The 15914-nt window shown below is 34.9% G+C and overlaps 2 protein-coding genes and 3 long non-coding RNA genes across 5 annotated transcripts in view; 3 read left to right on the forward strand and 2 right to left on the reverse strand.

The window, feature by feature from the left end:
• The first annotated feature begins 724 nt into the window (after nucleotides 1-724).
• LOC124459209 lies at nucleotides 725-1129 on the forward strand. The gene is made up of 2 exons (XR_006953505.1): nucleotides 725-754; nucleotides 829-1129. It is a non-coding gene; the product is annotated as an uncharacterized LOC124459209 (long non-coding RNA).
• Nucleotides 1130-2109: 980 nt separating this feature from the next.
• On the forward strand, nucleotides 2110-2707 carry LOC124459210. The gene is made up of 3 exons (XR_006953506.1): nucleotides 2110-2248; nucleotides 2463-2527; nucleotides 2611-2707. It is a non-coding gene; the product is annotated as an uncharacterized LOC124459210 (long non-coding RNA).
• Nucleotides 2708-4930: 2223 nt separating this feature from the next.
• Nucleotides 4931-8425, forward strand: LOC124459295 (carboxy-terminal kinesin 2-like). Its single transcript, XM_047008786.1, is given in 6 exon segments — nucleotides 4931-5197; nucleotides 5349-5562; nucleotides 5565-5635; nucleotides 5798-5968; nucleotides 8062-8135; nucleotides 8264-8425. Coding segments are annotated over 6 exon segments (879 nt in total). The 3' UTR covers nucleotides 8346-8425.
• Nucleotides 8426-9249: 824 nt separating this feature from the next.
• On the reverse strand, nucleotides 9250-10063 carry LOC124459208. Its single transcript, XR_006953504.1, has 3 exons — nucleotides 9963-10063; nucleotides 9664-9848; nucleotides 9250-9578 (listed from the first exon to the last, which is right to left on the reverse strand). It is a non-coding gene; the product is annotated as an uncharacterized LOC124459208 (long non-coding RNA).
• Nucleotides 10064-11716: 1653 nt separating this feature from the next.
• LOC124459203 (neuronal cell adhesion molecule-like) overlaps nucleotides 11717-15914 on the reverse strand; it is a 34232-nt gene continuing 30034 nt past the window's right edge. The window contains exon 9 of the mRNA XM_047008722.1: nucleotides 11717-11891. The gene's annotated coding sequence lies outside the window, so the exon portion shown is untranslated. The remainder of the gene's footprint in view (nucleotides 11892-15914) is intronic.

Genomic DNA, 15914 nt, shown 5'->3' on the forward strand with positions numbered 1-15914 from the left:
ATTGATTGAACAAACAACATGAAATAATAAAGAAAGTTAGAATACTGCTGGATAACTGTGGATCGCTTGCTATGGGTAACTAGGGACACTGTAAAGCAAGAGTAGACTGTTCGACTAATGTCAGTGTACTGTTTGGTTTTGTTACATACATATCATAAACTTAAACTTAAAAAGAAGGGAAATAACATTAAAAAAGAGCACATAATGAAATAACAGACAACAAGATATTTAGCTAAGAAAGATAAATATGATTGGTTTTCATTGTAATAATTTGTCACATGAAAGGACGTTAATCATGCTATCTTTCTGCAAGTACGTATTAATTTCTTTTACATATGAAAAGAAGAAAACTACAAAGTAAATGACAGGTTTTTACTTGCTGTTTTTTGTAAAAAATTTAATATTTTAATGCAAATACATATGAAAAGAACAGGTATACCTGTTCGTACGTGAACTGGTGTGTAAACCATAAACTATACCCAATGTTGCGTATACTTTTTATTTCGTTTCCATCGTAGAAATGCGCAGAATACTCTTATTTTATGAATCTGACGATGAAATGTTTGACATATAACTCAATGTTGCATGTGGTAAATGAATAATGGTTATTGGATTATTTAAAGATATTTTCTTATAAAATATTAAAGAATCTTACGTAGATATAACATGAAATACATAATGAAGAGATATTCACTTGAATAACACCATGCACTAACTACAACCTTGACTCGTTTACAAAAAAATGACAAGAAAAGTTAGTGAAAATTATAACAAAGTTGCAAAGTTAAACTATCGTGGATACATCGCACAGTTTGTTATTTTTTCTAGTTCTACGATCTCTAGACATTGCTACATCTATAGCAGTTCTCGTAAACGCTTGGTCAAATAATGATGACTGGAAAAACATCGATAGTACTTACACAAACAAATCTATTGGAGAGGGAAGAGTGGATTGCTCAATCAACCTAAAAAAGTTTGTCAAGACCTTAAAGATTGGAAAGAACATGGTATCGATGCAAGTATTTCAAACTACAAACTGATTCTCTATTTTACCGTAATATTTGATGTAACGTCTGTCATTATCTTCTTAACACGTCTCGCATTTTGGTCACAGACCTTACGTAAAATATCAAAAGATGAAAAGAAAAAATTATACAGACGACAACATCGTTACAAGATTAACAAAAAACATTAGAATAGCTTTACTAACACCTATTGTTCGTGCTGTACCATTATCTTGTTTAAACACAGAACTTCTTGCTTTACGTTCCGGACATAATGGTCTCGTATGTATGGCGTGTATACTTGGAGAAAGATGTTTGTTTAAGAAACAATATGAAGCCATATCATAGCTGCTGCTTGTCCAAATAATTTTAAGTGACGTAAATTTATCAAACAAACGATTTTTATTGTCTCTCAATGAAATACGAAGTTTCAGATCTTGAGGACTTCGTACGTGGAACTAAATGTAACAAAGATGGTGATTGTAGATACATGAATAATGAATTCAATAATAGAACATGCAGTAAATAGATAATGCTGCGGTATAGTCAATACATTGCAAACATATTTGTATTTTATTAAATCTATATTTGACACTTCCTTAACATGACAATTTTCGTTCTACCATAATTTCTAATTAGCAGCAATTTTAAAAACACTTGAGAAAACGACGATTTATTTGAGAGCAAACATGTTTCGACATTATCAGAATGCCAGGTGTAAATGTAGATGTGCATGTACATGTACATGTAGATGTACATGTAGATGTAGATGTGAACGTTAAACGCGAGATGGAAGTGGAAGCTGTTACAATGGAGACGAAAATCGACAAAGTTAGAAAACATATGATTCTGAAATAAAAGAAATTTAGAAGAATCATAAGAAGGAAATTGGTAAGGTAAAATGGATACTCAATAAATTTTAAGTCTACGTACGTATGGCGTTGATCAAACTAAACAGCGTCGATTACTCATCATTTGATTCCGCTAATTTTTGTTCATTTTTTTCATGAAAAAATAAACAAATAATTATTTCTTCTAGATGCGCAAAGATTTTCAGGAAATAGTGAAGCTAAAAACTCTTTGAAAGAGGAAAATGTTTGGTTTAAAAGCGAAAAGAAGAGATGGATGGTAGGATTAAGAAATTACGAGAAAAATTAAAACAAACAAAACATCAACTGGATGAGTGTGTCAAACGAGAAAATGATAAAGAAGTAGAGTTGGAAGTTGCCCATAATAAGATTGAAGTAAGAGTAAGTTTTTTTTGTAACTTTGTGTATATGTGACACGTTTTTACGGTAAACAATCTATCACGTGTTGTATTCAATCCATCACGTGATGTATTAATCTATCACGGGGTGTATTCAATCTATCATGTGGTGTACTCAAAGATCCATTAAACTTTATCATATTCAAAGTTTTTTTATTGAAATTGTCTGATTCAAAATCGTTTCATTTCAGTCAATGAATCGTGAACGACATTAGACAACTTGAAAATTGAATACAATCAGAACAATATTGAACGGGTCCGGTTTGTTGCTTAACTTTTAACCCATTTTCCATCAAATTTTTACTTCTTTATCTTCTCTTTTATCCCATATCTTCCTAGGCCCGTTCATTACAGGATTTCATTTCACAATTAACAGAACTTCAGGAGCAATTTCAAACATTAGCGCAAGCTCAACATGAGACAAAATTACTTTGCAAGTAAAGTTCTATAAATTTACATATCCAAAAAAGTCACCCTGTTTCATATGGTGGACTTTATATAATCCATGTGGTAAACCGTATTGTCCATTTAGTGAACCATATCATTCATTTAGTCTTAGTGAACCATATTATACATGTATTGAACCGTATAATCTATCCAGTGAGCCGTCTTATTATCCATGTAGCAAACCGTATTATCCATGTAGTGAACCGTATTATCCATATAGTCAACCGTGTTATCCATATAGTCAACCGTGTTATCCACATAGTCAACCATGTTATCCATGTAGTGAACTATATTATCCATACAGTCAACCGTGTTATCCATGTAGTGAACCATATCCATACTGTCAACCTTGTTATCCATACAGTCAACCGTCTTATCCATGTAGTGATCCGTATTATCCATATAGTCAACCGTATTATCCATGTCGTGAACCATATTATCTATATAGTCAACGTGTTATCCATGCAGTAAATTGAATTATCCTAATCATAAAACAATTTTCTACATCGTCAAGGCAAAAGGATGAGAAGATCAAAAAAGAAAAACAGCGTCGAATAGAAACTGAATTGATTTGTGAAGTGAGATAGTTGTTATTATAATATTATCTATTTCAAGAAATACAGCATTGATTTCATAGTTTTTTCTTCTATTTTTTAGTTTCTTGTGAATTGTTGCTTTTCATCGATTTTGTTATTCGAATTTTTCGAAATTGAAATCTCGTGAAAAACATCTTAAAGTGAAACACATCAGGTCAACTATATTCAAACTTTCTCAACAGCAAAATTCAAAGAGACGCGAAAACACGAGATTGAGTATTCATTAGCAATCTATAATAAACGTATGAAAAAAAATTTTCGTTGCCAATGTCCTTTAATATAAATGATTGGAGTGACAGAAACACCAACTTCAAGGAAACGTTGTGATGAAAGAAAAAGAAATGCAAGAAGTATGTATTTTAAATGATTTTGGTTTTTTGAAATGCATAATTGCTTTTCTCTGTTAGGAACTTACGACGAAACACTGAAAAATTACATTGTGGCGGTCACCTGTAAATCTGGGCGTGCTATGCAAATTTTTCTGTGTTTAATCATTGTAAAAACATTTTCTTTAAAAATGATTGATGATTGTGCTCTAAACTTTACATACCAGGAGTTCTACTTGCTGGCTTGCTACGCTAATGAAACATTTAAGTCACTAAAGCCTGTTTTCCACTTGCCACGTATTGTAACGTATCGTAGCAAAACGTAACATGGCGCATGCGTACTTATGAATTTGATGGTCAATAGGCGCAAGCACAAATGCGCCATGCTACGTTTTGCTACGATACCTTACGATACGTAGCTAGTGGAAAACAGGCATAAGTCAGGTTTTTTTATTGCCGATTTGATTTTTTGACTTACCCATGGATTAGAAATGCTGCCTAAAAACATTCGTCTTTGCGAACTTCTTTGCCTTAGCATTTCATTTAGAACTGTGAAATTTCCTTAGATAGAGATGCATGAATATAATCTGTACGTTTTTTGTAGGCGGATTGTTAAACTTTTCCGTGTCTGTTTTTTAATAAATTTAATGCAAAGTGATCTGAACCCTCTGGATCAACGATTTAAAACGTTACTTTCACTTCATTGAGTGCTTGCTTTGCAAAAAAATTAGCGAAATTCTGACGAAGAAATTAGTTTGCTGTTGATTTTAAGAAGCGCGATTTCTTTTGTCGCACTCCAAAAGTACGTATGAGAGTTAGGGAACATTTAGAGTCCGTTGGCTCTTACTGATTTAAATGCTGAAAAGTCGTCTCGTGCTCTACGTATAAATATACTTTTGTGTCCTCGTTGACAAAGCTATTTCTTCAGGCTGCAGCATTGAGTAAAAAATTGCAAAATCGTCTGAATGAAAAGACAGAAGTTGAGTTAAGAGGCGAAATCGAGAGGGTGTTTTCGGAATAAAGTAAATGGTTTGAACCGTAAATATAAGTGTTTGAAAAGTAAATGGTTTCAACACGACAAAAAAAACAGATCATCGTAAAGCATAATCAAACTCGCCTCGTTTGTTTATTGTATTTTATTGTGTAAAAATTCCCAGTGTAACACGGCGTGTATATCTTTAGAGACATAATATGTTTATGCGTGTATTGCTGTGCAGGTAGCCGCACAAATATTTTATCTCTAATTATAAATTGTGTTCATGATTTAAGGATGCTTACAAAAAAGCAAAAATGGAAAACGATCGTCAGGCAAGCGTTATTATTTTACAATTTGAAAGTAAGTTACGCGAACATCAAGATAGTATTTGTGAACTGGAGGCGAGACTTCGAGGTAAGGAGACAATACGACGTCAGCTTCGTAATAAAGTACAAGAGTTGAAGGGTAACATTCGCGTCTATTGTCGTGTTCGGCCAAGTCTGCCTTCAGAAACTAGTGTTTCGCTCACTAATATGGAGTTCGCCAATGACACTGATATTATTCTACGCAATAACAGCAAGGTATGTGTTTATTTATGTAGACCTTTCAATCTTTTATTGGGAACATTACGCTGTTCCGTTTATTTATGTTTACGTACGTACATAAACATACCAACGTTGTTTGGTGAATATTGAAGATTGATTCAAATGTTTTGCGAACTTTCCTGTTTAGTCTAGTACTTTGTCTAAGAAAAGCCAACAAGCCAGAATGTCATTTTCATTTGACAAAGCATTTTGTCCAGAAACCACTCAAGTAACGATTTATCAAGAAACAGCACAGCTAGTTCAAAGTGTGCTTGATGGATACAATGTTTGCATCTTTGCGTATGGTCAGACTGGATCAGGTAAAACATTTACAATGGAAAGTGATATCAAAGGCCGTGATACGTGGGTGTGATACCACGTGCTATGGAACAAGTCTTCTTTAGTGCCAAGGATCTCATGAGTAAAGGTTGGAAGGTAATAAATGTCAATTTTGTACACATAAAGTATATTATTAATGACGAGAGTTGACTTTTCAGAAAGATACATGTAGCTCACGACACATGATTATGTTAAATCGCTCGATTGGGTTTTTCCAGCCATTTATTCAATCATGATTTTTCCCAAAACTTTATGTAGTACGAGATACAAGCGTCTTTTCTCGAAATATACAGCGAGACAATACGTGATCTCCTTGGAAACCCAGACAGCAAACATGAGATTAAACAAGTAACCACAAACAATGGCAAACAAGCCAACGATGTGTTTGTTACCAACTTGAAAGCCGTTGCCGTTACATCATCCGATCAAGTAAGTAGCATTCTATTTCGTCATCGGCCTAAGTCGTTACGGGGCCGTACGAAAGGCTGTAACACCTGTGCGCAAGCAAGATTTTTTTTGAAGAGGTTTTTCACTTCAGTTTTTTGGAATTTGCGGTTGTGGAGTGAGTTATCTGTGTTGCTTTAAGTTTATATCGTTTTAGTTTATGGTTTCTATGTTTTTTTTTAAACTTTCTTTCGCCTTAGTTTTACGTTTTTAATTTAGCTCTCTATTATTGAAGCAAACGATGATATCGTTGAATTTCATAATTAGTTTTCTCATACTAACATGCCGGCTACGTATGTCTCCTACGTGAATCGCCATCTTCTATGTAACGCAAAAAATTATGTGTTTGTAAATGTAGATTGTCCAGATTGGTATAATCCTGATATGTTTGTAAATGTTGATCGTTCAGGTTAATAAACCCGGACCGACTACTAGACCAATAATCTTACAACCCTACATAAACAATCAGAACAATAACAAGACGTGCACAAATCATATGAACACAATCAGAACATTAACAAGACGTGCACAAATCACATGTCAGAACATTAACAATCAGAACATTAACAAGAAAATCATATGAACACAATCAGAACATTAACAAGACGTGCACAAATCATATGTGATTCACAGGACGCTTTACAATACGAAAACAACTATCTCAAACGTGTTTTCGACAAAAACAACTATAACTCTGACTTTATCAAACCCAACACGTACAAACCCAACGAACCCAACGAAACGAACAACTCAGTGACAACAGCAACGATACCTTACATCAAAGGTACGTCTGATAATATCTCGCGTATCTTACGACCATACAACATACGTGTCGCACATAAACCAATCACAACGTTACGACAAGTACTAACGAACATAAAGGACAAAGAACAACCCAACGAACGACAAGGTGCAGTTTACAAAATAAACTGCTCTGACTGCCACGCCTCCTATATCGGGGAAACTGGCAGGAACTTAAACATAAGACTTACTGAGCACAAACGAGCTACTAAGAAACAAGACAAAACTAATCACATTGCCGAACATCACCGAATCACAAAGCACAACATTGACTGGGACTCGGCAAAATGCATCACTTACAGTACTGACTATAGACAACGGCTTACATTAGAAAGTTGGTACACCAACTAGAAACAAACCCCCCTGAACAGATCACAGCAATTACTGGCACCTTACAAACGACTTATTCACAATACAAACAAACGATCAACTAAAAAACATCACACTTCAAACTAATTCACAATGACAATACACAATTGACACCCACATTACAACTAAAAACGTCACACCTATATCACACATCACAACTAAAAATAAAATATTTCACTTCACACTAATCCACAATGACAATACACATTTCCTGCACACACAATACAATGACGTAAGAACCAGACAACAAATACGGCTAACCTGACGTTTACTCCTCTTTGACTCTGAAGATGACTACCGCTAAGGTTGTCGAAACGTCAGTCAACAACAACAAAACAGTCCTTCTCAGGACTTTATTAACCTGGACGATCATCATTTACAAACTTATAGTTGACTCTCGGGCCCCTTCTGATCATCCAAAACACGCATATCAGATGAGAAAACTAAAATTGTTCATAGAAATTACAAGCAAGCCACATGAAATGCTTTTTCGAGTTGATTTATACAAACAGCCAGTGTATCCCCTTAAAAGAATCTGTGACAACTGTTCTTCTATTTGAATAGGTAGAATAGCAAAGTGGAAAAGTTGAATTTTAGAAAGGCAATATATTTGCTCCAGTAAATCATTTGCCAAAGAACATGCTTTGAGGGTTTTTCGGAAAGGCTTCAAAATAGATTTTGTATTCTATTAACGCTGTGCACAATGCGATTTTTAAACATTACATAAATATAAGAAAAATACATACATCTGCAACAATAGACCGTTCTTTGAAATTCCAACAATAAAAATTGCATGTTTAGATTATTTATTCCAGAAAATAAATGTTTGCGTCTGTTTTAACTTTACTCAATCATACGTAGCTATACTGTGTAGAGATGATAGTCAAATAAATTATAATACATTTTAGGCTAGTCACGTGCCTTATAGAACCTCGAAATTAACTCATTTGTTGCAAAACTCTCTTGGTGGTAACAGTAAAAGGTTGGTATTACTGAATATATGTGTATCAGATTTTCATCAATGCACACACGTCATTGTAGATGACATGAAGTATTAACATGTGTTAGTTGTGATAATTAGTGTATGTAAATAATACATTCATATTTCAGTTTGATGTTCGTGAATGTTTCTCCTCGCGAGGACTCTTTCCAGGAAACCCTATGTTCACTTCGATTTGCCACTCAGGTATGATTCGTATATGTCATAGCATGATTTCGAGTGCAATTCGGGGAAAACATGCACGAGTGAGTTTTTCAAAGACTATCGAAATTGCACGAGAAACCATGCTATTACTTATTAATAATATACATGAAAAAATTTCTCAATCCTGCCGGCAAGTTGTAAATATCGACCAACTCGTATTTTTGAATTCCGTGAAATATTACTTTTCACAACACCATAGCTTCCGCACACGCAGCTAGAACAAGGTATCTACTTTTAGCAGTGTTCATGTTTTCATACAGAAATAATTTGAAAACGGTGAACTGTAAGCTCGTTCGCCAAAGCATGAGTGTATGATCTATGAAGTAGAACATATATTTAGCATTTAATCTATTGTTGTATTTTCTCATGCTCTGTCATTAGGCTGCGACTACAGATATTTTTCATACGTCAATTTCTACGTGAGAAAGTGAATCTCATTTCATTTGGTTATAAACTATATATGTATGTTGCAACTAGCATTCAAGTTATTGTTTTTGAAATTTAACGTAAATTGTAACAGTGAAATCTGCACAACAATGTCATCAGGCATTAATATTTCACTATTGGCTGATTTCTAAAGGACATGACATAAGCATCCGCATAAACGTAAACTTAAAAAATATTTAACTCAAAGAAGAACAAATGAAGAATTGAATAAAAATTCCACGATGTCTTTGTTCTTGTAAACATTTTAGTAAGAGAAACTAAAGTCTTTTCGCTCATGTTCATTCCACTGTTGTAAAACATGCATAAACGTTTTAGCACGCTGCCTTACCCTACACTTTTATTCCATCAAAATCGCCATTTTCCATTCATTGATATTCCGTGTGAAAACTTTAAGAAATAACTTACAAGACATTCCTCTGCAGTACAAAAAGTGTGAAGTTCAAAGTAATTATAAATGTCTTATAATACAATGATATCAAACAAAAATATTTCCACTCGAAGTTCAGGCACAAAAATAGAAAATTTACTATAATATACATATACAAGGAAGTTTCTTTACGAAAACAATAAAATCCATAAAGACAAAAAATGTTTTCATATTCTTAAAAATTATTTATCAGGATTAATGGCACAATTTCACAGAATACATACGTCAGTTGTTTTGCGGTAATAGTCAATCTGATGAATGTCGCGAGCTAAACCAAAGTCTGCAATTTTCATTACTCTATCTTCACCAACTAAAATATTCCTGGCAGCAAGATCGCGATGAATACACTACAAAATTATTGGTGGTGTAAGGATAAATCATCACACCAATGCTTATATAGCTGTACAGTGATATAGTTCAATCTAAAGCTACCTTTCTTCCTGACAAATATTCCATTCCACGAGCAATTTGATAACTGAAGGAGACGAAATCCCTAAAGCACAACTTTTCTTCTCCTTCTATTGGAATGGTCTCTCCGTTTCGGTCAAGTCTTCTTTCACGAAGATATTCTCGTAAATTGCCGAAAGGTGCGTATTCGACAACCACCAGTAGCGGTCCTGAGAATTTAATGAAAGTAAATCAACGAAGCATAGTTTATGCGTGTAAGCATGTAGCTAGTAGGTATTCTCAACATTCAGTAGACTTTCAAAATCATCAGGAATGACACTTACGTCTGACAAAGCCGAGTCATGTCTTCGAAAACGCTGATTGTTCAACAGCGGATTCGTCGAGCTAGTCGACACAGATGATGAAGTAGAGCTCAGCAGGTCTCTCCCCCGTGGATAATTTCGAGGGCGATAGCCGGCAACGCTAAACACGCGTTTCTTGTGTTTCTTGCATTTGAATATTAATAAGTAGGCAATAATTGAGCCTATGACACGAACGATGGCAGCCACGGATACAACAATGTAAAGGGAAATTCTTGAACTCTGAACTGATTCGTCCTTCTCAACTGGTTGTTGCTGGAGCATGCTGATGGTGCTGGAAAAAGTCTGGTTTGCTGTAAAAAGAAATGTGTGTAAACAAATAGTTGCAAACCTTGTTTTTGAAAATAGCTACAGTCAAACAGTCTTTGTCAGAAAATCACGTGTCATATGTAGATCACGCGTCAATGATAACACCTTTTTTATGGAAATAATCGTGGAAGTGAGATTAAAATCCATTGCTCTTAAAATTTCAAATAAAGTAAAAATCTCTAAAATAGCAGTTGCCCAGACAACGTGGAAAAGTTTTTTCGCTATTCGTAAAAATCATTGTAGTTTTTTCAGAGTTTTGTTGCTCCTTGTGAAAACATACAATGCGTTGATTGGTGTCAGAGTGTTACATACATATATATGTTATTTACCGGCTGGGAGGTTCGGATGGAAAAATATTTTCCCGAGGTCTCAAAAAAAATGCCAGTGGCCGCAGGCTGAGAGATATTTTTGCGACCGAGGGGAAATATTTTTCCATCCGAGCAAATCTAAATGGTAAATAACGTATATATTTTTTGCTAAAGTAAACAATGAACACTTTGCTCTTCATTTTACTTCAGAAAATTCAAAATTCACCTAAAATAGATTATTATAATCAAAAGATGGCTGATAATTTCCTTTCGGAGTAAAACAAAACCAAACAAAACAGAAAAAGTCTTCGCTCAAGTATTAGCAAGAGGATTCCGGACAGCAGTCAGATATCGTAAAATTTCGGACCGCGATCAAATATCGCAAAATCCCGATGGCTGCTACAGCCACTCAGATTACAGGAAAAGCTAGGATTCTGCTCGCTGCGAAATTTTAAAAAAACAAAAAGATTTATTCATATCGCAGTTAAATTCAGCTAGTCACTTGATTAACAGTCGAAATAAAACTAATGAAACCATTCGACTAGACCAGGGATCTCCAAACTTTACAGCCAGAGGGCCACATGAACTTTCATTCAGCATGTTGAGGGCCGACGAACCGTATACCGCAGGTCAAAGAGCGAATATTTTAATAAAACGAAGTACATTACACAAGCTTCATTAGTTAAGAAAATATTTATTCAAAATTTGAAGGTTAAATTTCAACCAAGAGTAGTATCATAACAAAATAACTATTAGTCTGTTCAGTTTTCTCAATGTGAGTGGTGAAATTGGCTTCTAGTGTCTCTGCGGGCCAGATTCAGAGGCCGCATCTGGCCCGCGGGCCGTAGTTTCGAGACCCCTGGACTAGACAATAAGCTCATGCAATGGTTGCGAAACTGCGCCAATGGTTTTATATGAGCGAAAAATAAAACATAAAAACGCACTCATCTGACATGGAGACTGGCGTCATAGGTCTTGGTAAAACGTGGAGGTAGAATCATAACCCAGGTTATCGCCAACGACACAATAATAGTACCATTCGTCTTTTCTGGTTACGTTAATGAAGAGAATATGCACACCATGATATCGTTCATCTCCACCTTTCCATATACATTCGTCTTCGCTCAAGTTGGGATCCAGGACACGTACAGTTGCATTTTCTCCTTCGACGACAGCCCACTGAAAGTGCGGCAGACTATCGCTAAAAGCTTTACAAGTTGCCTTCACGTTGTCACCTTCTTCATATGCGTAATTAGAGGCTTTGTTATGAAGACTTCTGAAAAATTGATTTTAGCATGCTTTTTGTAAGCGATTTGTAAAAAAATAGGAAGAAAATTAAAGAAAGAATTGATATATATTAAAGCATTTGACATAGCAATTTTATTGGTGAAAGTCTCTAGATACCGATGTTATATGCTTTGTAAATAAGTCAATTAATATTCGGAAGAGTGTAAAAAAACAGGTCCATTTTACTACATAAATTAAGAAACGTGAAAAATGCCTTGATGTTATCTGCAAGATTTAATTTCTATCAGTCACTTAGAAAGTAATTCAACCCAGAAATTTAGCATTCAAATAAACTCATGCGCCTTTATTTTGTATAATGGTCATTAAAGAAAGTGTGCTATCCTGCATGCTGCCCAAAGCACCCTCAAATTTTGCAATTTCAGGCTGTAATTATTCATAGAAGGACTGAGGAGAGTGAATTTCACTAAATTCCATCAACCACAATTCAAAAATCGAAGATGGCGTCTAACGATCAACCAGCAATTTTAAAGATTTGAAAAGCAATTATTCTAGTTTGGGCGCATAGTTTTCTTGGGAATTTTTTTATGGGTGTATGCTAAGAGGAAAAGTACAAAATTGTAAAAATTTTCCATTTCTCAGATGTGTATCACGAAACAAAACAATTTGGTTTCATGGTCACGGCCTATCTGAAAGGAAAAGCATAAAACGAACGTTTTTGAGTAACTACCTTTGCTAGTACTGTGTATGTTGTTGAGATATTTCCCACTCTGTTCCATAAAAACAACGGTAAGATCCGTCGTCTTTGGATTTACATCGTGAAATATTAATACTTGTGTATCGTTCGCTAGAGGGTTTTTTCCATCCGGCATCTACGACATAAGTTGACCGTTTTTGTACCATTGCACCTTTGGTGAAGGTCGTCCATTAGCTTCACAGTTCATTGAAAACCGTTTTCCAACAGGAAAGTACTTGTGTTTCTTTTTTATCAAATGCGGAAATAGAAAAACGGGTGCAAAATCTATGAACATTTAGAGAGCAATGAATGTCCACAAAAAAGAGGTATGTCGTTATGATAGCCACTCCAGATTCTGAATACTCGATATTATAGGAGTGCCCTTTTTGGCACTTACCTTTAGTGATCTTGTCTACACGTGAGTCTGAAAAAAAATAAACATAATAGGAAAACAGGAAAGCACAAACTACAAGTCTTTGCCAGAACTTTGTCAAAAGAAAACCAGAAAATACAAATCAAAAGAAAGTTGAAGGTATAGCATTGTCGTGATCAAGGATCGAAGGCATTTAAACACTTACCCACGACAACAACGTTTATTATTCTGCTCACTTCTCCCGCCTTGTTTCTTGCCCAGCAAACGTATTCACCCAGCGTCAGCCATGTGATCTTTTATTCTCAGATATCTATTCTTCTTGTAACGATATATTTTGCTATTTGTTACGCGTTTCCCTTCTCGTGTGAACCAGTAGTCGTTGTCCTCAGCACTGAGCACGTTACAGAGAATCTTTTCCTTGCGAGACTCGTTTTCAACTTCAACCTTTGTGATGTTCGTTGTGAACGATGGAAGTTTCGTACTATTGGCTAAAATTGTTTTGAAAAAGATCGTCATTTCCACTAATTTCAATAATTCCAATAAAAATAAAAAATTCAGTAATACATGCAGTAAATAGATAATGCTGCGGTATAGTCAATACATTGCAAACATATTTGTATTTTATTAAATCTATATTTGACACATCCTTAACATGACAATTTTCGTTCTCCTCATTTATGTATACAGAAAAAAATTTTTTCATTAAAAGTTACAAAAACATTAATGTTTCTCTAGAGGTACTAAACAAATGAACAATTACTAATTATACGTAACAAATACCTCTTTATTAGGACTCTGACAATCCTGTAAACTGAACGTACGATCCGTGATCTCGGGTAGTTGGACATCTGGTTCAGAGTTGAGGGTGGCAGGTATCATGCAGGCAAATCTCAAAGTGATAATAGAGCTCGCTGGATAGTTATTAGTTTCTGATGGATTATTGCCAATTGTAACCACAATATTTTGTTCCCCGAACTCCTTACAAGTCACGTGATAATAATGTAGAGAGCTTTGTTCACCGAACGGATGTTGTGGTATCACATCAGTTCTTATTGAGATCAGAGCTAACTTCTCAGAGTTCAATGAAGTACAAAATATATTATAATTAGTTACTAAAGTAATACAATGGATGTAATTAACTTTCTCATAATGTGTAGATCTGACATGAAACCATAAATGACGTGGTTACGTACCTTTCTCATAATGTGTTGATCTATCATGAACCCATGGTTGAGGTCCACCTTGTATGATAAAGTTCTTTGCTGAACCAAGGGTGACAACAGCAATGTCAACAGGATCGAGAGCCTAGAAGATAATACATTTATAACGTGACAATAATGGTGTGAGATTTCTCATTTAGGGGATTGAAATTTGACAGTAAAACGAAACAGTAAATAAAATGTTAGAGAAAAGTAGATGAATTTTCCTTACTTTAAGTATTAAGTACGCAGCTACTGTAACAGTTGCTTTAATATTAATATTTTTATATTGATATCCAGCTGTGACAATGACATATCCTTCACGCAAAGCTTTGAGGCACGCTGATGTACAACCAGGAGTAATAATATCATCAAACTCATCCAAAATAAACATTTAAACATTAAAATCCTGGCCAGAGATTTGCGAGGCGGAAAGCGAATTTTCAATATGAACATAATAGCCCAACATAAGACTTTTAAAAAAGCCATCACAATAATAAATAAAAGGTTTTTTTTTTTTATTAATAACGTTTCGTCTTTAATTTAAGACATCTTCAGATTATATGAGATAAATTATATACATAAGGTTTTAAATACGAGCATATACTACAGGGTGTTAAATTACATTAGGAAGGAGGAAGAGAGAATTGAGAAGTCATTAAAATCGGCAGAGTGAGATGTATTTCTTATATGGAAAGAACTGCTGATGGTTGTGGACATAAGGAAGGTTTCTCTGTTAAGGAGAGATTCCCAAGTGTTCCGATATTCTGGTGTGTAATGACGCCAGTGAAAGTGTAGACAGAAGTAAGATAATGCTCCTAAGAAAATCATGTACTTCTGTCTCCGATTCACTGACCTACACTGTCTTCAGATTCGCACTCAAATCACTCGACTCTGCAATGCTGCCTTTCCTCATATCAACGTTCGCTTTGTTTTTCGTTCTTCCAGGCGTCTCTCCTCTTTCTTTCCTTTTAAAGATAGGGTTCCCAAGCTCCTGAGATCTGGTATTGTATACTCATTTAGGTGTCGATGCTGCTCTGCATCGTATGTGGGTCAAACCACGCGTCATTTACACACCAGAATATCGGAACACTTGGGAATCTCTCCATTAACAGAGAAACCTTCCTTATGTCCACCACCATCTGCAGTTCTTTCCATATAAGAAATACATCTCACTCTGCTAATTTTAATGACTTCTCAATTCTCTCTCCCTCCTCCGACAATTATGACCTTATGATTCATGAAAGCCTTCTTATATCCAAACTTAAACCCTCTCTTAACACCCAAGGCAACTCAATCCCCCTTCACCTTCTTTAATATACCGCCGTTCTCCCTTAATTCCGTCATCTAAACTTCCTACTCCTCTCACATGTAATTTAACAACCTGTAATATATGCTTGTATTTAAAACCTTACGTATATAATTTATCTCATATAATCTGAAGATGTCTTAAGTTAAAGACGAAACGTTATTAATGAAAAAACCTTATATTTTATTATTGTGATTGCTTTTTTAAAAGTCTTATGTTGGGCTATTATGTTCATATTGAAAATTCAAACATTAGTAATAGTGAGACGATCGTTAAAAAGCGTTACGGTACACTGATGTATCTCCAGGAGTTAGAAAATCATCTATTTGTCTTAAATAAACGTAAAGTCATTCAAAATGTACGACTCGAAAATTGTGCTGTTTAGATTATATTTTCATTGAACATAACTTTATTCACGTCACGTTTCACTCTCAAGA

Source organism: Xenia sp. Carnegie-2017, unplaced genomic scaffold, assembly GCF_021976095.1.
Source record: "Xenia sp. Carnegie-2017 unplaced genomic scaffold, XeniaSp_v1 HiC_scaffold_71, whole genome shotgun sequence".
In the NCBI taxonomy this organism is placed as follows: domain Eukaryota; kingdom Metazoa; phylum Cnidaria; class Anthozoa; order Malacalcyonacea; family Xeniidae; genus Xenia; species Xenia sp. Carnegie-2017.